The sequence below is a fragment of the Eucyclogobius newberryi genome, unplaced genomic scaffold (genome assembly GCF_026437365.1).
Source record: "Eucyclogobius newberryi isolate DKJ021-1_F unplaced genomic scaffold, fEucNew1.0.hap1 SCAF_18, whole genome shotgun sequence".
In the NCBI taxonomy this organism is placed as follows: Eukaryota; Metazoa; Chordata; class Actinopteri; order Gobiiformes; family Gobiidae; genus Eucyclogobius; species Eucyclogobius newberryi.
In genome coordinates, this window is record NW_027315812.1 from 13,870,620 (window position 1) to 13,897,495 (window position 26,876).

The 26,876-nt window shown below is 40.5% G+C and overlaps 1 protein-coding gene across 1 annotated transcript; it reads left to right on the forward strand.

Annotated features, from left to right (window-relative positions):
• Nucleotides 1–837: 837 nt before the first annotated feature.
• Nucleotides 838–25,256, forward strand: LOC140364459 (enoyl-CoA hydratase EchA19). The gene is made up of 7 exons (XM_072450592.1): nt 838–1,148; nt 4,516–4,683; nt 8,660–8,757; nt 10,340–10,484; nt 21,914–22,063; nt 22,627–22,742; nt 24,728–25,256. Exons 1-7 carry the CDS (start codon nt 1,010–1,012, stop codon nt 24,833–24,835), a joined length of 924 nt encoding a protein of 307 aa, XP_072306693.1. The 5' UTR covers nt 838–1,009; the 3' UTR covers nt 24,836–25,256.
• Nucleotides 25,257–26,876: the final 1,620 nt, after the last annotated feature.

Consider the following 26,876-nt stretch of genomic DNA (forward strand, 5'->3'; position numbering starts at 1 on the left):
ATTTCCAAGGTATTTTTAGCAATTCACTAGAGGCAAGAATGTGTTGGACTCAACAACATTTTAACCCAGAAATTGTAATTATATGTCCATGAAATCATGCTATGGGGTTAAGCTTAAAACTGGATCATATTTAAAGCTTATTATATGGTAGGTCCTCATGTTTTTCTAATTATGATGTAGTTTGGTGAGATAGTCGCTGTGGTAAATGATATCATAGTTTTCTTCTTTTGTGTTTTATGGAGGCTGGTATCCAAGTGTTACATTACCGCCAGACTTTATTCTTTAGACTTCATTATGTCAGCCAAGTGGAGGTTTGGGAAGAACATTTGACATATAAAAATAAATATTGCGGAGTTCTACAACAGAATACCTCTGGATGTCATCAAAAGAAAATTTGCTCGCAACGTACACCTTTTTATGACAGTTAAAACAATAATTTAACAAAATAAACGTTTTGTCAGGTGTAATTATTTGTCAAATCATAACTGTTGTATGATTTAAATGGTTTTGGCCGTTGTTATTACATTATAAACGTCATAAAAATTGCCAACTTGGAGAAAAACAGGCAAAATGTCAGGCAAAAACTTAAATATAATCATATTCTTTTCGTTTTACTGATAAGTATAGTCTAGTCTGTATTTATTAATAAATAATAATAATTAATAAATACAGTCATGCTAAGGGTTAGGGTTGAAAGCGTGGATCATGTTTAATAACCCTAATATTATGGATCAAAGTTAATTTTGCTTAAAACTGTCTCTGATCTGGCCACCGCTTTGACTGATTCATTGCGCTCTGTCGCCCCCTGCTGGCGGACTTAAGGCGGTGTTTTTCTGCAGTGCGCCAAAGCCACTTCTTGGACTGTTTCGTTTCTCTTCGTGTTTTGATTTTTTTGGCTTATAATTTCGAAGTTGAGACCAATATTCTGTGTGAATAGACGTAGGATTTGGACAAAACGGTATTTGTAAACTTGCCACGCGACTTTAGCACGCGTTTGTGAGTTTTCAACATGGCGCTTCGGTTTATGCGAGCGTTTAAATCTGTTTCAAGGGCATTTTGTCGTTGTAATATGTCAGAACAAGCCACAATAAAGCAAGCGAGATCCTTCAGCAGCAGCGGAGCAAAGAGAAGCGAGGACACGGAAGCAGGTTTGTGAAGGAAACTACCTGTACTAACGCTTAATCTCCTGTAGAGGGCGCTACAGAGTCAATCTGCTCGGTCAAAGTTCAATTATGCAGCACTTTATGAAAAATAAGATAAGATATTCCTTTATTGTCCCACATGGGGAAATTTCATTGGTGCAACGCAGGTAGATACAGAGGTAGATACAGAAGAACAGATCACTTATAGGAAGTCTGAAAAACACTTTCAGTAGAAGATCTCCTATAAATAAATAAAAACTCCCATAGACAAATAAATAAATAAATACATAAATACCATTGCATGTGATCACGACAGTAATTGCACATGAATATGTGTCACGACAGCACATAGATTGCACATGAGTTTCACAGTAATTGCACATGAATTGCACATGAATTCCAACAGCAATTGTACATATGACAGAATTGCACATCAGTATTAGGTTAGGTCAGTATTGCGAGTGTTCAGTACTAACAGTTTTTGTTATAAAGTCTGACAGCAGCAGGAAGGAAAGACCTACGGAACCTTTCCTTCACACATCGAGGGTGGATCAGTCTCTCACTGAAGCTGCTCTCCAGAGCGGAGAGAGTGTCCTGCAGGGGGCGACACTCATGGTCCAGCATAGATGTGAATCTAGCCAGGACCCTCCTGTCCCCCACCTCCTGCACCGAGTCCAGAGCACAGCCCAGGACGGAGCTGGACTTCTTGATGACTCTGTCCAGCTTCCTCCTCTCCCTCTCTGTGATGCTGCTGCTCCAGCAGGCCACACCTACAGGAGCTGATGCCACCACAGAGTCGTAGAAGGTCTTCAGGAGTGGCCCTGTCACTCCAAAAGACCTGAGTCTCCTCAGGAGGTAGAGCCGACTCTGGCTCTTTCTGTACAGTGCGTCTGTGTTATGAGTCCAGTCCAGTTTGTGGTTCAGATGAACACCCAGGTACTTGTATGAGTCCACTCTCTCAATGTCCCGTCCCTGGATGTTCACTGGTGAGGGGGCAGTGGGGTGGCGTCTGCGGAAATCCACCACCATCTCCTTGGTCTTCCCCGCGTTGATGAGGAGGTGGTTCCGCTGACACCAGCCCACAAAGTCCTGCTCCAGTCCTCTGTACTCCGCATCATCGTCGTCCGTGATGAGTCCGATGATGGCAGAGTCATCAGAGAACTTCTGCAGGACACAGCTGTCCGTGTCATGTCTGAAGTCTGCAGTGTAAAGGGTGAAGAGAAAGGGCGCGAGGACAGTGCCCTGGGGCGCCCCCACACTGCAGGTCTGAGTGTCAGACACACAGTTCCGGGCTCTCACAAACTGGGGTCGGTCTGTGAGGTAGTCCAGGATCCACTCTGCCAGGTCATACTCCACACCAGCCGTCTCCAGCTTGTCCCTCAGGAGCAGCGGCTGGATGGTGTTGAAGGCGCTGGAAAGATCGAAGAACAGAATCCTCACAGAGCTGCCAGGCTTTTCCAGGTGAGAGAGAGAGCGGTGCAGCAGGGAGATGACGGCGTCCTCCACTCCGATGCCAGACCGATATGCAAACTGCAGCGGGTCCATGGCTGAGCTCACGGTGGAGCGGAGGTGGTCCAGGACCAGCCGCTCCAGTGTCTTCATCAGGTGGGACGTGAGAGCCACTGGCCTGAAGCTGTTGAGGTCTTTGGGGCGCGGTGTCTTAGGCACAGGTACCAGACAGGAGGTCTTCCAGACCTGTGGTACCACCCTCAGCTTCAGGCTCATGTTGAAGACATGCTCCACAACTCCACACAGTTCATCTGCGCAGGACTTAAGGAGCCTGGGCCTGATGCCATCAGGTTCTGCTGCCTTCCTCACTTTAATCCTCTTCAGCTCACTCCTCACCTGTGCTGCTGTGACAGTCAGTGGTTGGCATGGGGACCGTGTGCTGGGGGGATGGGTGAGTCCAGGCGAAGTGGGGAGCTGATGGTCCTGGGCAGATAAGCGAAGAGGAACAGATGCAGGGCATTGTCCAGCTGTGGAAGAGGGAGCATGCAGCTGTGCAGGGGGAGGGGCGGGTTACCGATCAAACCTCAAGAAGTGAGCATTTAAATCATTCACCCACTGTAGATCCCCCTCTGTCTGGGCAGGGGGGGTTTTGAAGCCCGAGATGGTTTTCAGGCTCCTCCACACTCCCTGAATGTTCTTTTGCTGCAGCTGCTCCTCCATCCTCCTCTTGTAGCCGGCCTCAGCCTGCCTGATCTTCCTCCTCAGCTCCTTCTGCACAGTCCTCAGCTCCTCCTTGTTCCCTGACCTGAAGGCTCTCTTCTTCTCCTTCAGCAGAGCCTTCAGTTCACGGTTAATCCATGGCTTGTTGTTTGGAAAACACCGCACCGTCCGGGAGGGAACAATGTTCTCAAAACAGAAGTTGATGTAGTCCGTGATGCACTCTGTGATGGTGTTGATGTCCTCCCCATGTGGGTCATAAAGCTCAGTCCAGACAGTGGTGCTGAAGCAGTCCCTCAGAGCCTCCTCGCTCTCAGCAGACCACATCCTCACCACACGGGACACCACAGGCTGCCTGCGCACGATGGGTTCATACACAGGCCTCAGATGTACAAGGTTGTGGTCCGAGCTGCCCAGGGGAGGGAGGGGGGAAGAGGAATAAGCCTCCTTGGTGTTGGCAAAAAACAAGTCCAATGTTCTATTCTCTCTGGTGGAGTAGGTAACATACTGGGTGTATGTTGGTACATTCATATCTGGCACAACACCGCTGGAGCAGACAAAAGACACGTTTAATTCATAATTTATTTTCCATTTTTTACATTGGATGGACTCATAACACATTTCTTCAGCGTAGCAAAACACATTTGTCAATCAAAGGATCACCAGACTTGCCAGATAAATACAAATATAGCCTATTAATTTATTAGAGACAAAGCAAAATAATAGACGGGAAAATAATATATGTGTGAAATGTTAAGGTTTAGTTTGAATGCACTTTCACACACACCACGTTAAAACTGAGACTAGTGGTGGGCCATGTTGACAAAAATAATAATATTTCTATGTTTTTTTTTTTGTCATCTAAACACCAATATTTTAGCAAAGCGTCGTGCCTAAACTAAAATGTGCCTGTAAATGTGTTGACTGAGGTTCAAAACGTGAATGCACCATAAAATGCACCACACTAGTGCAGTATATAAGTTAATAATGCTGTTTGGGAGATGTTTCTGTCTCTTTTGAGGTTGTTATTTGTGTAGAAAACAACACTTGACATTGTGCATTTTTCATGATATTTTCCACCTCTAATTGGAACTAAATCTGAAACTAGGACTAAGCTGGTCTCAACCAGTGACTCTGACAGTAGTCGATCCCACATTGTCTCAGCCCGTGTTGTGTTTGGTCCCTCTGTCTCATTCCTCTGCTTCAGTGGGACGGACTGTGGTGTCGGCGCGGAGGGGGGCCGTGGTCACCGTGGCGATAAACCGCCCAGAGGTGCGAAATGCGGTGAACAAGGAGACAGCGCGGCGTCTGCTGCAGGAGCTGGAGGCCTTTGACCGGGACCCAGGCTTAAATGTGGCCGTCCTCCACGGGAAAGGTCAGAGCAGACGGCAGATGCAATTCACTTTTGGCCTGTGTCATAATCACACATTTTCCAGACTGGGGTGGTTTATATTGGATTCAAAATCAAAACAGGTCTTTAATTTTATTGCTCTGTATTTGACCTGGAACTTTATGCACTTTACGCCCTCTAAAGTGGGTCCATAATGTGGGCTAAACACTGAGCAGGGAGAGCAAGATGATGTTATACAAATTATTGCTTATATTTGTTCATTTTCACTTAAAACAGAATATTGTTGTCGAAACTAAATATGAACAATTGTCTTGATGAGTTTGAGAACCTCTGCTTTAAAGTATCAACGAGTATTTGTAGTAAATATCTACAATTTACTGTAGGTATCTTAGCCCACAGGTTCTCAAGCCCATAAAACAACCTTTAGCATTCACAAAACACAAACACAAAAGGTAGACTTCCGTGCCTAATGGGAACCCTGCCTTATTTCTAATGTTTGATTTTATTTTGAAAAGGTTAAAGCAGAACTAAGTAACCTTTTCACCTTATTGAACATCTTTGTTATTCCCTGTGAGGGTTGAATATGTTTTTTTGGGGTGTTTGACGTGTTCGTCGCTGCCCTCTGCTGTCTCTGGACGGAAAACCAGCAACATCAACCCAAATACAACTCTCCTGAGAAACCCTGGTTCTTTTTTATATTTGGCAATGTAAAAGATTTTTTATGAGATTATATTTACAGTTATTATGATAAAGAAAGAAAAAAAGCTATGTATTTTCACAATGGAGCTGCAGGGGGAGCTCCATCTTAAGAGTTATTTAGTTCTGCTTTAATTTGATCGACAACAAATATATATATGCTGTTGCCTTTGCATTTTGAGAGTGTCAAGCCTTGTTTGAGACTATTGCAATGCCCTTATCGTCTGGAGACCCCCTGTTTGAGAACTACTACTGATATTTAGTTTGAAAATAACTTGGTCGGTATCATGCAAGCCTAGAATGCACGCTGGCTCTCTTAAATGTCTAATATGTCTTTGGCGTCTCGGGCCAAACTCAAACGGAGTCGTGCCATCGCGTTTGTTAATCCGTCAATAACGACCCTCTGAACTCGAGATAAGACCAGAGCCAGGACTAGTCTTTGTCTTGACTGGACACACGTATCGTTCTGGAACTTCAGACTCCGATACAAATAAATTCTGCAAGTTATTTCACAGTAATACATTGATTAGCTGTTTGTTTGTCAACCTTAACAAATCTAATTGATTCCTTACCCACATGAAGGCCTTGATTTCTTGATTTTTAATGTAAGCACGTAAATCTATTTTAGTATTCTTAACTTATTTGTCCTGTATTACTGGTTTATCAATGTTTTATGTGAGTCAAGGAAGGCTGGGGAAAATATTTGTATTGAATTAAATACATTTCATCAAGTGAATTGGTCGTGAACAAACTTTTAAGTGGCCTGGCCCTGCTCTCTGTCACCCGTCAGAGCCAAAACTATGCCAAGCTCCTAATAACTTTAAAAATAATCACTGCACTCACCACTTTGTCTCCCATTCGAGGTAATTTCTTCAACCTGTGCTTTTTACCAGTGTTTGAATAAAGTGCTTCATTTCCCCAGAGATGTCAGCCATGTTTGTAGTGCCACAGGTTTCCTTCAAAACAAGATGGCTGACCTCTGATGGGGGTGAACGTCTTGTCTTTGCGATGATATGACAAGGAGCGAGGGCCCAGTTTGGATGTAGCATTTATAAAACCATGAGGAATCAATTTAGCTCAAATTAGCGCCAGCGCGATCACTCTCCCAGCTCTCATTTTTCGGTGTCAAACTGTTTTCCTTTTCAACGTGTGAAATTAAAAGTAATTGCAGCTGGAGGTTTTGAATATGCCGGCACATATTTGAGAGGTTTTTGGGCTTCAGGTTTCTCTGGACGTTTGCGGTCGATCTGGATGGCAAACTAAAGTGTGTCACCTCAGAGGTATGCAGAGCTGAGCTGGCATTTAAAGCAGGCAATGTCCTGTCAGAGTGAATGTTGCTGTTCTGAACAAAAAACAGGACTGGAGTTATTTGATTTATGACTCAGGGTTGTTCTGAGTCCACTTGGAGAAAGAAGCCTTGTTGTTGTTAATGCTAAATATGTACGTTTTACTCTTACAATTATAGTGTTACTTTTCTTCTTATAGGCATGTTGTTTTTGTTTTTTAAGGATGTATAGAAATTGTTGTTCACTAATTCAGTAATCGAATAATTGTTTTCTGGTCAATACTCAGACAGACAATGACAGGGGAAATGTGTAAATTCAGTGTTTTTGATGACAACCCCCTTTCATCTGTTAATAACCTCCACTCGAACGTCCTCAGTTCAGCTCTATCCAGGTAAAATTGTGTAAAAATCTCATATTCACTGGCCCAAGCAACGAATCGATTCATCGAAGGAATAATTGCTTGACTAATTACCAAAATAATTGTTAGTTGCAGCTCTAAGGTAAAAGTCAGTGGGAATAATAGTAATATCTATTATTATTAGCTGTTTATAATGGTTATAAGAACCCTCAGTATTTTAGGAACAGCTTTTTTAAGGAAAACCACCTGGTATCGGTCGATATCGGGTATTGACAGAAGTCCCAAGTATCGTATTGGAACTGAAAAAGCTAGATTGGTGCATCCCTAATCTAAGCCTAAAAGCCATGTGATTAATTGCCGTTGGGGGAAGCTAAAATTGCTAATGTTTATATACAATATTTGGTTGTAATATCCAGTTCAAATGCCAGAAAAATAATAGATTTTTAAACAGACAAGTGCAATTAGGCAAAACATATGGCCGTATGTTTAACGATGATCCTAAAATCGTAATATTGGTGTCAGTGGCGGTCACAAAAATCAGTATTGGTGCAATAAAATCAAACCATATTTGTAAAATACTATGTGGGGTGAAAACTGGCTCTTGCCCCCAGTTCTGTCTTTGTAGGAATACATATCAAAACTTATGTCAGTATCATTCTTATCTGCAACATTAGGATGATGTATTCTCATAAAGTATCTCTGTGTACAGAATCAGTATGTTTTCACACGACTGTACATCACTGACATAACTCATGTCCTAAAGTGCGACCCCAGCCCTTTGGAGCTGCTCTGTCTCCTCTCACTTTCCCATAAACGGCACGACACACTCCTCTAAGTGCTCTGTGTTCACCCAAAACGGTAATCTGGGTGTTGCAGGCAGCTGCGTTCATTATAATCATTTTCATTTCTCTCATTTCAGACATTATATGAGTCTGTGCTGAGCCTTTGACAAACTGTTTCTGTTATGTGTTGGTCACTTGGGAAATGCAGTGATGACCGCATGAATCCACATGGAAAGCTGTGGTTTCTATGGAGTTCCCTGAACGCCAACAATGCTCTTAGTGAGGAGGGGTCCATATTGTATCTGTATTTGAATAATATAGCAATCAGGTAAACTCTGAAATGTGTTAAAACAGTATAATAAAGTGTAAAACTCAAAAGTGCACAAATATCACTTTCACTGCAAGTGTCTGTTCTTTTCATCAGATCTATTTACAGCAAAGTCAAATTTATGCACTTTTGTCATTTTTACAGTCCTTTCGCACATTCCGTGATACTTAAACCTCACTAACATTTAGATACATGTCATGTCACATTTCTGTTGAATTTATTGATTATAGTTCTCTGAATCTTCCCATAAATGTTATTTTTGCTAAAGCCTAGACATCTTCTTGGGAAATGTGACTGCATGAATCCAAAAGGAAGGCAGTGGTTTTAATGGAGAGCCGTGTACGATGATATTACTGCTCTTCTGCCTTTGCTGCACCGAGTCTCTTGGATGTAGTAAAGTGTTTATGTGCAAACCAGCTCACAGCAAACTGCAATCCAAATTGCAGCCCTCGGACTCCAGCTCAACTTGTTGTTTTTTTCCTCCTCATCATTTTCCCTTCCTCTCTGACTTTCCATCTGCCACAGTTTGTAATTTTGTGGTCTCTTCCAGGAGGGAATTTCTGCGCTGGTTATGATTTGAAGGAGCTGGCCAATCACACCGACTCCCTCAAATTGGAGCAAGATGTCACCAAGGGTCCCGGGCCGATGGTGAGAGACGTTCCCTGTCCGTCTCACGTGATGCAGGGACTTCATACGTGACAAGCGACATCGTTAAGCTTTCCAACCCAAACAACATGGATCATTTACAGATTTGACATTATTTAACCTTAAAATAACCACCTTTAAACATGCAACAGCCTAGACAAGTTTGAAAAATCAATTACTGTAGTGGATTTAGTTACAAAAACCTAAGGCAAAACTATCTATGCTTAAAAAAAAGTACTTTATACTCATAAAAATACATTTATCGTTTTGATATTGGCAAGGAAAATAAACTCAATGAGAAAATGGGTATAAAATCAGATACAATAATACACAATGCGCCTTCGACCACAAAATGTAAAATACAGAATGATGCACCAAGAAACGATAATTTGTGTATCTCCTTTCAATCGCGGCCTCTTACTTCCAATATTTGTAATGATCTGAGCAGACTCCTAACACAGACGACCCGGTGTGATGCTGACTCAATAAAGCGCAAAATTGTGACTCAAACGCGCGTAGGAGGAACCCAGTGACCCTCATCCTCCACTTGACACGGGATAAAGATCATAACACAAAAGATTTACAGTCGGTGAGCCTCATAAAACCTGCAGACTCCATAAAATTAGTTTGGATTGCACGTTAAAGCCCCGGGATCACGAGACCTCCTTAGTGTAAAATTATATAGCGGTGTATCTCTCTCCCTGCTCCCGCCCGCGGCCAAAGCGTGACCCACTCCTTGTTACTCTTTCATTGTGAGAGACGGAAAAAAAGAGGAAGTCGAACCCGGACGGCCCTTAGTCGATTCACGGAAATTTAAGAACTCGGAAAAGCGTGACATGTAAAAAATGTCCGTGAACAGACTTTCGGCGTTGAGCAATGCTTATAACACTGTGAGTTTCTTTTGGTAGGCCACACACACATACACACACACATACACACACACTCTACACACACACACACACACACACACACACCCCGAAACACACTATACATACACACATGCACACACACACTCACATACACACTCTATACACACACACACACACACACACTCTATACACACACACACACACACACACACTCTATACACACACACACACACACACCGAAACACACTATACATACACACATGCACGCACACACACACCGAAACACTCTATACATACACGCACACATACACACTCTATACACACACACACACCTACACACTATACATACATACACACACACACACACACATACACGCGCACACACACCTACACACTCTATACATACACACACACACGCGCACACACACATACACACCTACACACTATACATACATACACATACACGCGCACACACACTTACACACTATACATACACACGCGCACACATACACACGCGCGCACACACACACACACACACACACACATATACACACTCTATACACACACACACACACACACATATACACACTCTATACATACACACACACACACACACACACACTCAAAAATCACTGCCAATCTCAGGATGTGTGTGTTGTTTGCGGTGTGCGTACGATTAAAGTTTCCTCAAAGGTGCGATCGCGCTGTTCCTCCAGGGGCCGTCGCGTTTGCAGCTGTCCAAGCCTCTCGTGGCGGCGGTCAGCGGTTACGCCGTCGCCGGGGGACTGGAGCTGGCTCTTCTGGCCGATCTGAGAGTTGTGGAGGAGAGCGCGGTGATGGGGGTCTTCTGTCGTAGATTTGGTAAGTCACTGTGCATCCACGAATGATTTCTAAAGGGTTATTTACAGTCGCACCAAAAAACAAGCATATGGTGCATAAAAATGAGACGTTATTGCTTTGCCTGGAACGTTGCGTAGTATGGCATTAATAAACTGGAATGTATCGACTCAGAGACAAGCTGGAGGCAGCATAAGGCCAACTTACAGGACATTCTGTGGCTGTTTTTAAAGTTTATTAGTTTTTTTTTAAGCAATTGAAACGCCTGTTAAATGCGCGATATATATGTCTAAAGCCCTGCTGTGGAACAATGTTTAGAAGTTTGTTTTTCCTGTATAGTTACTAAGGTTTTAAAAACATGTCGATGCCAAGATGATAATTGAAACTCAACACTCATTTGAATAAGAATTGATTAAAAAAATACATAAATAAGACTGAATTTGACGTTTGTTTAATAGTTTTGAACGGTCTTGATCTATAACAGAACTTGTATAAGACCACATGGCAGGTAATTGTACAGAGACTACTATTATTTGCTGTATTTTATTGTCATTGTGAAATCTTAATCTGCATTTAACAGACTTTTTGCTTCATAGGATCTGTTAAATGACTGGTTTTACAATATATATTCCCCTGATTTGTCTTTATTTACCTTTTGTCTGCCCTCTGTATTTGCTCATCTAATTATAAATGTGGAAACTCTCCCTCTTTTCCCCATGTCAGAGCATATGTTTATGTCTTTTGTTTTGGGAAGTCAGTTCTGTTCTGACTGTCCTTACTCTCTGCGCCGTTATCTCTTTAGCTTCTTGTTGTTCTTTTGTGTGCGAGGATGGAGTCACCGCCCGATAACACTGCTGACCGTGACCCATGACCTTTTATAAACCCAACCAGGAAGTAGCTAACGACAGGTTTCCAGCCCAACACCTTACACAATATTTATGTCACTCCATTTCCCTATAAACAACTTTCAAGCCTTTTGTGCGTCATATAGGACCTACAGATGTGAGTAGAGTAGTTCAAGTTGCGTTTTTACTTCAAAGTAATCCTATTCTAGTTGAAGAAAACGTAAAACTAATTAATTAAGAATGCTATTGAGAAATAGTTTGAGCATAACATCTTATCTTACAATATAGAAATTGCTGTTGCTTATGCTTATAAATCAGAACTTTCAAGGGGAATCATATATTTAGTATATAAATGTATTATTAAACTTGACAGCCAATCTGCTAAATGTATTAAAGTTAAATGGGGGTAATTTTGTTTTGATGAACGAAGAATGGGAAACTATATGTTCTTCATAATGGAGGAATAGTCACGTGTCTGGAAGGAATTCTGTTGGAAGAATGTGACCCGTTTCCATGGCAAACTGCTCATTATTCCCGGGGAGGGGATGAATGTTGGTTGTGGCATCATTATCAGGATCCACAAAAATATTGGACAGAAATTGACACTAACAGAAATTAGTCAATTTCTTTGGGCCTCAAAACCCCTGCCATGGACACAAAAAATAGATATCTTTGGAACATACCTCTGGCAGCTGGGAAGAAGGCCATCATTTTAAAAAATGGCCGACGGTTAAGAACTGGACTGACATCATAATCAACATAATCAAAATACGAAAAATGGAGGGGAAATAATCACACATTGACTCAATCTGAAAATGGACAAAATGGACAGAAACTGGACTTTGTGTACCTTAATACTTTTTTCTTTGGATGCCTTACTTTCCTAAATTCTTATTTAAAATGTTACCTAATTTCTTTCTTTCTGGCCTCTTGTTTGTTTTTGTTGTTTTAATTTTCAGTTTCTGTTTTAAGTTGTTTTAAGTTTTTAAAATGTGTTTTTCCGGGAAATAATTTGCATAATTTTAATCACTACAGACGTTAGCCATAAAACAGAATACAAAAAATATTCTTATAAAGCTTTTATTGACAGGATTAAAAAGAGCCAAACTGATCACTTGGAATGGCAGAATTTTATTTCAAAATCAATAATTGTACAATCCTTGGATCAGTAGGCAATACATGTTAAAAGACTGTTGCATTCTCGAGTAGAAGCATAAACCATGTTGTGAGTAAACTGCAATGCGCACATTTTATTCAAAAAAGCTTCTCAAGTTAACGTAACACTCCTCCACATTTTGTTTCCACCTGGCACAGTTTATCCAGGCACTGCTTTACTTGTGACGGACACTTTTGTCAACACTTTTGCCTAATCCTGGTCCTAACACGGCTTCAGTCTGTGTTTCAGAGGAGCTTGTCGTAACATTTCATATACAGTTTGTCACAGATGGGTCTAAAAATACCCCATCAGTGCGTTAAGTAGAGTGTTGTGCTATAATTTACTGTCAGCGCTCGATTTGGAGGGTAAACATGTCGGATGCTCTGTAATTTAAAGCAGCACATCATGGAAAGTTTCCTGTCGTTCAACCTGTCCGCACTCAATGCCCGAGAATATCATTTATAATGACAGACAATGGATGAGAAGACATTGAGGAAACATGTAAAGAAACAACCCTTTATTCATTGAAAAGGTGGTTGAATATTGAGCCTCCTCCATCCATTGTCCAACTGTTTAAATAGCCCAAGTGAACGTTACACAGAGAGGGACGTCAAGATTATTTTGTTAAATGACAACTGAGATTATTCAGGTCACAATATAATTATGTAATCGACCGGTATGGGTTTTTTCCCCATTGTTTTCATCCTCTTGGGACATTATTTTTGAAGCCAGAACAAACAATTGCCAATCCGCTGATAGTGTTGGGCCAATATGTAGGGCTTATTGATACTTTTCCATGAATTTATGTCTTGAAATTACAAAACAGACCTATCCCAAACCTTATTTTACTTGTGCAAATCAATATGAGCTGTGTACGTTCGCACTTAAGTGTTCAAATACAAATATATTGGCCCACTACATTGGTCTTTCTCTAAATGTACTTGTACAAACTAATTTCAAACATATATTTATCAGAATAAGTCATTTCAACTTGATCTATGTAAAGCCAGTAATGCACATTGTTGTGGTTTTGGCCAATTTATTTTTAGCCCATAAAACTAACATCCTTAGTTTTTAATGTATTGAATGACGTGGTTAGCCTTTGAAGTTGTTATGCAGGTCTTCAAACTTGATTCATTAGTAAAGGATACCTATTGTCCCCTCAAACTGGTAGCGGGCGTGCATATTTTTTATTCAAACAATCCGACCGACGCACATTTCCGTCCGAAGCCACCCTGTACTGTGGCCAGCGTAGTTTATTTAAAGATCTATAATTTCTTCCTGAATATTTCCCTATAATGGTTCAATCCTGTAACAGTTTTCGGGGCGGGTGCAGATGGCAGCCGCCCGAGGGAATCCCTGGTGGCTGTGGCGTTCGAAAAACCCTTTAGAGACTCTTCGGTTCGCTCTGATGTGGGCCAATGGCGACCGCAAGTTTTCTGGCGCGCGATTGGCTGTCCAACCCGCGGCTTCCTGTCTGGGGCCCCTCTGTCCCGCTGAGGAGGAAATGAGAGGACGGGCAGAGGTTTGCGTCACACCAGTCTGGGCCCGTCCTCTGCTCATTCAGTGCTGAAGGATATGAATGAAAAACCACTCTGCATAACTAATTCCGTCGTGGGATTTTGAAATAAGCTTATATTTAGTGTAATAGTCGAGCCACTCCCACTCATATGTTTCTTTCAGGATATTTTAAACTTGGAATAAAATCCTCCCAGAAATGTGCAGGTGGGACTGGGAGAGTGGCCGTAAATTATACTCAAGTAAATGTACTGTTACTGTAGAAGTACGAAGTAGTGGTCCAAGAAATTGTCAAGAAAATTAGTTTAAAAAAAAATAAAATTGAACGTAGAGTCATAATTTGAAGTTAATGTAATACGAAAAAACAAATAATTTAATAATGCACAAATCTGATTTTTTTTTCATTTAAAAAAATACAAAAAATAAAGGATTTTGTTGGACTTTATTGGACAGTGTAGTGTGAAATGGGTTTGGATTGCACGTTTTAGAAGATGGGGCCCCAAGCAGAGAAGCTGACTTATTATACTTCACGTAACCCCACAGCTGATTCTTTAGAAATGTACTTTGAAATCCATCCAATTCCAGAAAAATCTGATTTCAAGAGATAGAATATGAGTTGGCACGGAGATGAAAATAGGATTTTAATGTATTTGGCAAATCTAAATCCGATAATGGGCTGTTGTACACTTTTATTGTTTGTAATTTCCTGTTGGAAGTAAACCAATCGTCCACATTACCCACTGTCTGACCTCTCATCATAAGTCTTAAGGCAATAATGTTTTTTTTATGGATGGATTCTTGCCGTGTCATGCAAGTCCATCGTCTTAATATTATCACTATCACTCATTCGGTCTCATCTCATGGTTATACATTATGCTGAAAGTAAAATACTGCAGAACGTTTTTTGGCATCTGTTTTGATGGATTGTAGTTTATGTTTAATTGTTTATACTGCTGCAGCAATTAATCAGCCTTATCGTGACTAATCAACTACTGAAATAACCACTGACTATTTAATAATCGCTAAGAATTGTTAAAAAGAAAATAAACAGACTACAATACATGCCCTTTGTGAGGAATACTGGTTTAATCACAACAACAGCACCGTCAAAATAATAAGAAAAAAGCATTTTTCAAGGCACAATATAAATAATCTAAGACTAGTCCATTAATCAAAAAAATCAGTTTATCAATAATTAACTGCAGCCCAAGTGAGGGGCGTCGGGCTGGAGGGGTAAAAGGTAGTTTGTTTACCCTGAGTAAGAAAAGGGCCCTCGCAGTCTCACTTTTTACTGCTACTGAAATATACTTACAAAGTTACAAAAAACTGGTGTTCCATGTTGATTTTTTTTAAATGTAAAATGTTCATGAGCACCAACAGTCAATGCACTGTTTGTCTGGGTGGCTTGAAAATGGCTTTGTATCTACATCCATCTTCTGCATAAGGTTGAGAACATGTAGTTGGGCCTTTTGCAATAATTCATATATCAACTTATTGTTCAATAAATGATAGAAGGAACAACAAAGGTTTATACTCATAATAATAATATGGTTAGAACCTGTGACAATGTGGTCAAAATGAGTTAAAATACATTTCCCCCCAAAAAATTATTAGTAAAGACCATTAAATGAAGGTTTTTACGCGTTAAAATATGATCAAAACCTGTAATAATAAGGTCAAAATATGTTTTATTTTCCCTGTAAAAATATGAAACTGTAAAATAGAAGTTTTTACCCATAAAAAAGTGAGAACGAAGTATCAGGATCAGTGTTTCCTTTGGGGAGCCCTGTTCTAGGAGTTATGCTCCGCTGTGGCTGCTGGGCCCTGGCTCGTGGGCCCTGGCTCGTGGGCCCTTGTGGAGATTTGGTGTCTCATCTCTCCTCTGGGCCCTTTGTTGGTGTCGTGTGGCTTCAGGTGGCATAACTGCAGGTGGTTGTGGGGCGTGGGTGGATCCATGAAGAGCATTGGGCATCACAGCACCAGATCTGAGTCAGGATTTAGGTCAGAAGTACCCAGCTGGAGGATGATTCTATTGTGCATGTTTTAGGTTGATAAAACTCTGCTTAGCAAAAGCCCCACACGATCTTTGAATCAATTTGATCACCTTCAGTAGATCAATTGATTTGTGTTGTCTGACCTGAAATATTTTTAACCTGCTGTCCCATGATAGCCAGTTGTGTCACTACCCCTTCCTCTCCTCCCGTCTCCCCTCCATGAGCCCTCTGTTACCTGGACGTGGGAGAGTGTGCGGGTGCCAAAAGGAAGAAGCCACATGTTGCATGGAAGTCGTGGCTCGGTCCAAAGCTGACATGCAGCGGGCCAACGCAAACACCTGCTCTCTGACTTTAAAACCGTGTCCAGCGATTACATCACTTCACTCTCCTGCGAGGCACGCTACAATAGCAGCAGATAAAGCTTACAGGGAGTTCAGCTCCAGAGACGACGCAGCAGTTATTCCTTCATATTTAAAATGGTGTCCTCTGTAATAAGCTACACTTCAAAGTCAAACGCAAGTCAACTTGTTTTATACTTTGATCCCCCCAATCCCTCTCTGTGGACTCCTGCGCTGTTTCCTAAAGGTGCATAATGTACCGTAACTGCTCTTGTCCACCACCTTCTTGTCTCCATGCAGATGTTATCGTTATGCCTGGAATGTTTCACAGTATGGCATTAAACTTATCTGATCTGTGGATAGTAACTCACAGTAAGATGCATGTTTTTCAAGCAATAAAACCTGTATAAAGAAAAAGGGTGATACGTTAATGCAATAATGTAGAACACTCAAAGTAAGACATAACAGTTACAGATGTGAAGTTACAAAGTGCACCTTTGAGATTTGTTATCCCTGGTTTTGAGCAATGGAATTAAAATACTAAAATAGTTCTTCCTCAGTTCAAACTCATTTAAAAGCTATTTGCTGATTGAAATTCTTTCCGTTTTTGAACCATTGGGTCTAAAGTTGTCCGGAAATCCACATCAAACCTAGTGGTACTGCCCACACGTGAGGGCATTGTAGTGGGTGTGAAGTGGGAAATGCCAGTAGTACCAGCAGCACTGGAGTGTGTCAAGGTTTGAAACTTTGTAGTGACACAGTGGATTTTTCCTCCCTCAAATATTATATTTTCCATTTTAAATTTAGTTCAGACCGTTAACTTAAAACCCAATTTATTGTTTTTAGATGAATGTAAATGAGTTAAAGAGAAAAGTGTTCCATGGGCCGCTTATTGACCAATTCACCTGATCCTGGACAATGGATTGATTATGTACAGGACCTGAAATGTTGTTTTAGAAAATAGGACTCAATGGTGTCCCTGATTTTCAAACAGAAAAACTTGCAGACTTGCAGACTGCCAACGTACAATCATCAGTTCAGTTTATTTAGTTTCAGTCACATCACACTTCATCATATCACACATACTGTAGATATTCAAGGTGGAGTAACCAAAACGGGCAGATGCAAAACGCTTTTGTGCCCAATATGCATCCATTTACATCATACAAATTCGTTTTTTAACAAATAATTACAACTAATTTAACTGTGAAAGATGAAATACTTTATTATTAGTTAGAGTCAGATTTTCTAATGAATTCTGCTTTTGCGAGATACTATATGGGGGGTAAAAAGTTAAAAGTATCTCAGCTTTAAAAAACTAATCTTTGTCCACATTTTAAGTCCCAGTTTCCCGTGTTGAATAAGTAAACTTCAAGACATCTCATTGTCCTCGCACAAAGCTGCGTTTTGAATGGGATTATACTCCGAATTGTCAGTCACATTAGACCCCCAGTAGCTTAACATCCTGACTGATTATCTTGTATCAGGATCTGTAGCCAGACTCTTTCAAAATCCTCAAACCTCTCCGGTCCATTCATGCGAGACAAGGCGCAGGTTGTGGTAATTCTCAAACAGGACACATGGCAGACGGGCCTATCGGAGAGGAGGGGGTGGTGTAAAGGGGGAGAGGTGCCGCAGACAAGAGGCCTGGATAAGACGGGACATCCTTCCGGTAACTGATAGCGATGGTGCCAACAGTAGCACAAAAGACAGGCGCATGGAGGAGGTCAAGCGAGCTGTTTTTAATCTAATCTTCTGCTTTACTCCCAAACTCCACATTTGACTGCGTTACAGACTTTCCGTTCATTTTCGTCTCCAGTACAAACAATGGCTGGATGGCGCTTGAGGGGCTTTATCTAATCGGCCCATTGTTTGGTAAAGACGTGCGCGTGCCTTCGATGCGTGTTTTGTGGCTATAGTACTTCATGTTTTGTCGTGTTTATGTGGTTTATGAACATGTGAAAGAAATCTTATTTGAAACTTTTTGAACATGATTAACTACTGGACATTGGTGCGAGTGTCAGTATCTGTGATGGGTTTTATACTGGTATAAAGCAACAAAAACGTTATAATCAGTAAATGTACATATCAGACCATCACAACTTTCTTATAGTACATTTGTTGGTGCTCAATATGAGGCAAAAATACAGCGTTTCACATTATATAGAGTAACTGTCAGAAAAATAGAAGTCGTTTTTGTTATGTTTAGCTTCATTAAAGTGGAAAATCTAAATATTCTTGGCATACTGCTTTGAAGAGACACAATTGCACTATAGAAAAAAAATACATGTCCATTGTTTATAAAATATAAAGTGCATACATTGTCATTAACAGAAAGACGAAAGATTTGTAATACAACAATGTAATAGTCAATACTTATGTCACTATCACAATAACTGTCTACATAGTGTTGAAAAAATCCCATGTGTAGTGTCTGAAAAGGCCAGGCGAACTACTTTTTGACGCCCTTGTGGACCTGCTGTAGGTGGGCGTATTGTTACAACACAAAGTTGAAAACAGGGCACCACAGAGCGCTGCTTTGTCTGAAAGCCTGTGCTCTGTATCTGTCAGTATCAGACACACACCTGCGCTTCAAGGATGTGTCACTGTTAAATGAGAGGCATTCAGGTGAAATACGTGCGCCATTTCATCACCTCCGTGTGCCAACCGCCGCTCTGTAATTTACCCTGCTCCAGAAAACACTGACTGGAAATACATGGACAAACACCAAAGTGGAAATGTCTGCAGAAAAGCTAAACAGAATCTCATAAAAACAAATACTCCATATGAGACTGATATGAGGTGAAACTGAGAGATTTTACCAGATATTTTGATGACCATAAAGTTGAGATCAGGGTGATAAACAAGTGGTATAGAAAGTAATACTATTAAAAACAAATAAAGAGGAAATGCATCAGCAAAACAGTTTTCTCCTGCGCTTTTATGGTTTATTTTATTTTCCTTTTACAGTGTTCCTTTTTTAATTAATTCTGTATTAACCTCATAAAAATCTGCCTTCTGCTATAAATAGTATGTCAGTAGACTGGACGATAAGCTGCATGAAAACAGGGTTCAAGAGCAGGGTGAGACATTCAGAACCAGAAGGCCAAAGAGCAGAACTCCTCCTTCATTTTTAATTAAGTACCACTTGTTATTACCCAACATTTCCCCCGTTAAATCTGCAAATTCTTCTTTCCCCCCATTATTATCCTGCTAATTATACAAAAATGATCAGACAAAATGTAAATTGACTGTAAAATTAACTTTTTCCGTAATCTTTTGCACCCTTTTAATATTTTGCCATTATTCTCACTATTATTGTTTTGCATATCTCCAAAAAGTGTGATATTATACACATTTCCACCTCTGTTTGCTTAGTGTCCCAGTTCAGAGTGAAGTTCGTCTCATTCAGTCATCGTTGCCCCTCCTCTCCGCCTCAGCCCAGTCTCCAAGCTCTGTTGCCGTCAGTATCCCACATGTGCTGAATTGAGTGTCCCAAATGCGTTCACACTGGTATTCCATGTATTCCAGTTGAATTTATTTGAGAAAGTGAGGAGAACGAATGGGATCTCGGTGTTTCCAAAAGCTCCCCACAGGACGAGGGAGCGAGGAGGTGAAAAAAAGTCAAACTCACATGATGATTTGGGGTTATGAAAACATGTCCGACACATGTGCTCTCAATAAGGGGCGGTCAGAAGGAATCAGCCACTCGGAGGAATTAGGGAGTCCAGGATCGCGGCCTCGGAGAAACTATGCCACTACCAGCTGGTGCTCTTTAGAAATTAGGACACATGCCAGAAGTGTACAGCGTGGTCTTTCTATTTTAGATTTTGCTCTGGGTTGTTCAAAGTCACATTGTGAAGGTAATTTTAAGTCAGACTGCCCATATTATTAGCTATTATGTGTGTAGCAGTGCCAGCCTGATGGATGTGAAGCGGCTCATGTGATATTTTTTTTTAATAGGAATGTAAAAATAACCAAAATATTGTGGTATTGCATCGTCAAAAGTCTCACAATAATATGTTGAGCTGTCGCAATATATCAAATTACAAGCTTCTTTGCGCAAATGCATTGTTTTGTTGCAGCAAAAACAGAGGGAACTACATAGACCATGATCCTTTGCTCCATTTCAGTCCAGACGGCATAAGACATAACTGTTTTGGACCATGATGTTCACCTGTCATGGCAATTAAAATGAAAAAGTAGCATATTTACAATTCTGTTCGCAATAAATCAATTGTCGTGATCATATTATACGTTACATTGGGTATTGTCACATTCTTAATATTTTATGGCCCGTTGTTTTTATTTGACAAGACTGCAAATTAAGTGAAAAGGCGCTAAAAAGGGAGCGATGTTCAGAAACATTTTTGAATCACTGTGTTTTCTGCCTCTGGGACTCATGTGAACCAGCAACATAAAAAATAAAAACTGTGATCACTGAAAATGCAGATGGAGCACCATAAATGATAATTATGATTGACCTCAGTTCAAAACAAGGAAGTAAAAATAAAGAATCACATTTCCCCCCCTTCATATTGATCAATCACGATTTTCAATTCACTTTTATTTTGTCTTCTTTCAGAACAATGCAAACTGGCTCTCAATATTATCTAACATAAACAATAAAAGCCATTTAGAACGAGAAATAGTCAAACGTATCCCTCCAAAGTCTGAACTCTGCTCCACACCACATGCGTTTACTGAAAGAGGATTAGGAAATGTGATTAAAAAGACCCAAGCTGATTGACAATTACAAATTTGATGCATTGGGAAACCCTACTTTATATTTCCTCTACCTTTTACCTTTCTCTGAACACTTCAGTACAGATTACTTTTCTCTTCGTTGTGAGAGATGTAGGAGGCACAGAGAAGGTTCAGAGCTGCAGAGTGAACGTAGCTCCCCTGACAGCTCTAACTGAGATTAATGTTGGGACTGCATTAAGTGTTTCTAAATGTTTTCACACAGATTAAGTAACCCAATGCCGTTTGCTGGCGCTGTGGCCTACATTTCCCTTCACACCTCTCTTTGCCTAATTTTGTGTTACACTTCACAGCCGCCCCATTTGCACCTGCGTGTTAGACCCTCTGCTGCCTTTAGAAATGGTACATCTGAAGCTTTTTATGTATGTTTTGCTAACTTTTCTCACAAATGCCAAACCCGTAGCTTCCCAAGTAACACAATACAATGTCTGTACTAACAAATTATGAAAGAATCAACGGTAAAAAGTAAAAAAGGACAAAATACAGGACAAAACCACCAAATTAGGTTTATATTTAGTACCACCAAGTATCACCAATAATATACATTTTGTCCAAAACAAAGCTTGAGAACAACTGTAGACGTTATAAACTCACTTACATAGGTAAAATATGCCAAATATAGTTATCTATACATTTAAACCAGGACAACATCAGAGCAAAACTAGTTCTAACAAATACCCCTTTTGTGAGCGACAATGATAAAAATTAAGCTTAACTAATCATTAAAAAAAGCCCACATTACCAACTGTGGTTCTTGCACTGTTTCTACAGAACCATAATTGCCATAATTCGCTTTAATAATTCTGTTTTTATGAATGACATTTGTGTGATTTTGCAGGAGTCCCTCTCATTGATGGAGGCACAGTGCGTCTTCCCCGTCTCATCGGTTTGTCCCGGGCCTTAGACCTGATCCTGACCGGGCGTCCCGTTGGCGCGCAGGAAGCTCTCGCCTATGGACTGGCAAACAGAGTGGTCCCAGATGGACAAGGTATACAACCATTACTGTTATATTATAGGTCTTATTAAAATGTTTACTGCAAAACGATTGGATCAGCCATGTATGCCAATCCTTTTTTGTTCTTGGCTTCAACACATTGCTTCAGGCAGCTGTTTGCCAAGATATAAATGTTTAGGCTCTACTTTATTGTTTTATTTGTAAAAAAAGAACAGTTCCACGTGTTAATAAACTTTCCTTTGTCCCACAAACGGGAAATTGCAGACAAATTATTAACACATTTTCGGGCTGGGAATAGACATGACACAACACGAGATCAGGTCAACCAGACATTTTGACATCATTAATAATAAAACATATATAATAACTTGTGCGATCAGTTCACATTTTTATATTTACTTTGAATTCATATATTTGATGTCATTGTCGCACTGCCTTTTGGAACTCACAAGATCATTTTCCACATGTTTGCATAATTTTGAGGTGATTTTATCTCATGCCACGAGACAAAATCACCTATGCTCCCAAATACTGCACTATTTCATGTACTTTGAGCAGCTTTTTAATGTGCTTGTGTTTGTATTCTTTCCTCACAGGTCTGGAAGCGGCGCTGGAGTTGGCCGAACAGATCAGCTCCTTCGCTCAAACGTGTCTGAGGGCCGACCGCTCGTCTGCCATCTACAGCTGCTACGACGCACAATCATTCACTCAGGTACGGCCGGTCTAACAATCATGTGAAGTGTTTTGAGGTATTTTTAACAGCCCATTTTACATTTAAAACTAGCAACATTTGAGGATTTTGCCGTAGAACTACAGTATATATATATTTTTTTCCTATATGTTTTGGAGTTTAAAGGTCTACAGATTTATTAACAGTTTCAATAAATCAATAACAGAACACTAAAGATTTAAAGTAAAAATGTATAGCTTTTTAGAATACAAATTAGACCCTGTATAGAATTTTTGTTTGGATTTGATTTTACACAAAGGAACATTTCAACAGTTGCAACAAAATAAATACTGCTATACTACAACAACAACAACAACAACAACAACAACAACGTACGAGCAAATTGACGTCCATAGGGGCTAAAATTCGTACAAACCAAGACAAATATTGACTTAAACTAGTACAAAATATAGCCGCAAGCGGCAATGATCGGCCCTCGCTACGCCGCTGCCACACCGCCGCCACGCCGCAAGAGGAGGGGGCGCTAACGCGCCCCAATTGTCCTTTTATTACGCCTACTGCTGAATCTGTGACGCTGTCACATCTTCTCCCCTTTGTTTTACCATCAAAAAGCTATTTTATTTTGAATTCTTGGCAAAATGTGCTGCTTTGCCGCACAGACACCGTGACTCTTTGAATGAAAATGTGGATAACTTTTGATGGTCCTGAAGATGAGTCTCACCAAATTTCAGGTTAATATGTCTAACGCCCTGGGAGGAGTTTGTGAAAGTCTAAAGTGTAAACATGTTCTGGCGATTTCCCCATTGGAATAACATGAAAGGTTTCGGTCATCGTTACGGCAACGCCATAACAATTATGACATGGGTCTCATTGACTTTTTTGATGGGGATGCCAAAATTGAGTTGTGTGTCAAATTTCATATAATTTCGCAAAACTAAACATTTAACCTCCATATAAAATCTGTAGGGGGCGCTGTGGCGCCAAATTAATTTATTTCACTTCAAGTAGGTTTAGGGCAAAGAGTTTAACAACTGATTCTAATTTGACGCAATTCGGACTTTATCTGCGCAAACGGCAGAAATTTTAAATATGGGAGATTTCTGAAATTCTAGCTACAGTTTGCGGCTTCGCCGCACAGAGACCGTGACAGGTATCAATGTAATTTGAATAACTTTTGATGTCCCACTCCTCAGTAGCATTTTCACCAAATTTCAGCTTTTTAGGGCCAACGCCCTGGGAGGAGTTCGTAAAAGTAAGACGTTTGGAAAAACTCCGAAGTCATGTTTAGCCATTTTTGAAGCAATATGGCCGACATTTGGTTGGGCGGACGGCGTTGCCGTAATAATATTTTTTACTTCTCTTGTCACCATCTACCTCTGTGCCAAATTTCATGATTCTACGATCAGATTTTTTTTGGGTCATTTCCCATCTCTCAATGCATTTTTGGTACATTTGGGGGCGCTGACGCGCCAATTTTTTTTGTTTTAGAAAAGGGAAATAGCCAGAATGTAGAGAGGCACGATTTTTAGAGGTGTGAACATTTTTGTGACTTTTCGTCAATGTTCACTGGGTGAAAAATAGGGGGGTTGGTCCCGAGAAGAAGAAAGAAAGAAAGAATAATATTCCGATGCGAAAACAATGTTTCCCATTTTTCAAATATCATAAACTATACATTTTCGGAAAGCGCTCGCGCTTTCCTACCTCATGGTGTGGGTCCCTGGTCACTGACGGGTACTTTCGTTAATTTTGAGTGGGCTCCGCCCACTTTGTGTTTTTGGCCCTCTATACAGTAATAATGTTCAATTTTTGCATTACATGCTTATATGCACGGAACATGCAAGAGATGGGGAACGTATTCGTGAGCTACTTAGCGCAAATGAGTGCTTTATATGGGGATGACGACCGCTTCGCACGGCCTTACGAGATTAATAGGCCTCTCGACAGCTTGTGGCGCTCGGGCCTAACTAAGACAAATATCGAAATGTTACTGTGTTTTTTCTGTCCAGGCGATGCAGTTTGAGTTGGACGGTGGATTCCCTGTTGTCCCAGCGGAAAGCGTCGCCGGAGCGGGCCGTTTCAGCTCGGGAGCGGGTCGAGGAGGAAAGTTCTCCTAGGGCTTAACTTAGAGGCCTCCAAATTAATTTTTCAGGTGACCACATTGCTTTTCATTTATGGTAATGATATTCTAATGGACTCTGTCTCTCCACAATGCGGCTTTGTGTGCTTTGCTAAAAACATGTAATTATGAAATAGTTTTGTCACGAGGACAGTTTGGAGCTGGAATTTACATTAACTGCAACGAAGCCAAGGCTAAGTACATGCTAATATGTCAGTGATCCATGCTGCACTCATTTTTCTGTTGTTTTGGGGGGGCAATTAGAAGTGAATGTTAAACCGAACTCTGTCACAAACGTTTTAAAGGGAAACCTCTCAACTGAGTCTCGGTTTCAACCCGAAATACACAAAGAGAAAGTAAACTGCAATGTTTAAATTATGCAAAACACTGTATTGGTGTATTTATTTAGTCAGAAAACTTAACCTTACAGACATGGACCGGGCAATATGGCATTCTAGTCTTTTTTTAATTATTATTTTATTGTTCAATCTCTGAAGTATTTTCCTTATTTAAACATTAAACATGGCTTTCAATATTAATCAAAATCAGTGCCATTTACCACTAAAAACAGTCAAATTTCTTCCTTCAAACATGCTTTTATAGACAAATAGTTAAACTTTTGAGTCATTTTTTTAAAATTACTTAATTATTTGTATTGATTGAAATCTGATCACGGTAATTACAGTCTGTTTTTAGCCTTTTGCAACTGTAATCGTGTTGTGTTCGTTAGTGATTGGAGCAACTTAAATCTCCTATTTAAAGCGTGGCACGTACTGACCCAATTCCACACGTTTAGAATTATAGACGCTTCAATGTTTGCCATGTACTCTTTTTGGTTTTGTCTGTTTCTTTAAGTGACTCACACTTTACATTAGAGCAGCGGTTTGCGAATATTTCCCGTCAAATACAAAAACGTTTGGCCTCCGAATGCAGCCAGATCAAAGTCAGGTCTATACCAGGTTTTAACCGGGGTCAAACCAGGTCTCGAATCGTACTACGCCATAACTACAGTTGCACTAAACCAGGAAAAACCCAAACTAACAGCACAGAACAACAGATGATGGAGCCCGTGTACCACCACCACAGAACCGCTGCAATAGAGAATACAGAGCTTTTGCAGCTTTTCAATAACTCCATAAGGATAAACGTAGCGATTCTCCTCTCGCTACGCTGCAGAAAGGGAGGAGTGCGCTTGTTTTTCTTAGTCTAGTCGTAGAAACCCAGTATTTCCTAGAGCATGTGCGAGTGTGACCCGGTAACTACAGGAGGAGCACTGTTTTTGGAGGATCAGCGTATCTCTGATCTGTGCCAGGTGTGAGCAGTCCTCCTGTTTGGAAACGCTCCTCCCCAAATTCAGACAAGCTTTATGACTTTTCCTATGACCTTTCTGTTGCTGTTTTAATTGCTTATAAAATATCCCACTGGAAGACTTGAGGGGAAGCAAAAACAACAGGTGAAAGTAACAAATTGTGTTCTCGCGTTGCCCCGGTAAGGCTGACGAGGCCGAGGACACGTTTGTAACTTATGAACACGTTTAAGGAGTTGTGTTTTAACTTGACTATAATTTGAAGTCTTCATTATCACATAAGTATTTCTCATTACTAAGATGCCAGTTGACTTGATTTGTCTGTTTTTGTTCTTAAAAGGAGACATTTTTCACACTTTTTTATGAGCTTTTAACAACGTTCATGTGCTTTTTCCTCATCGCTTTTCATTTTATTCAGCCACGTTGGACAAATCCTGTATTATCCTGACATAAGTTGCATTTATTTTTACTTGTGATCGCACCAACACGTTCCGACTACTTGCAAGTCGTCATCAGAGCTCAAGGAAAACTTGTAAGTAGTCAAAACGCGGAATCACAAATAAAGCCAGTCCACAATACTCTTTTTCTTATTATTAAGAAGTTTAGGCTTTAACGCTTTTTATTTTTACACCACATACAATCTACTTCTGCACAATACCATTAATGTAACAGTATTTCGCACATCTCAAGTCGCTCCACATCTCGAACAATAAGCGTGTGTCCTACTCTCCAT

What these genes read in the sequence shown, in the direction of transcription:
- LOC140364459 (XM_072450592.1), top strand. Translation starts at nt 1,010, where the DNA reads ATGGCGCTTCGGTTTATGCGAGCGTTTAAATCTGTTTCAAGGGCATTT. An exon ending in GGCCGTCCTCCACGGGAAAG is followed by an intron (nt 4,684 to 8,659) that starts GTCAGAGCAGAC and finishes GGTCTCTTCCAG; the next exon opens with GAGGGAATTTCTGCGCTGGT. An exon ending in AGTGGTCCCAGATGGACAAG is followed by an intron (nt 22,064 to 22,626) that starts GTATACAACCAT and finishes CTTTCCTCACAG; the next exon opens with GTCTGGAAGCGGCGCTGGAG.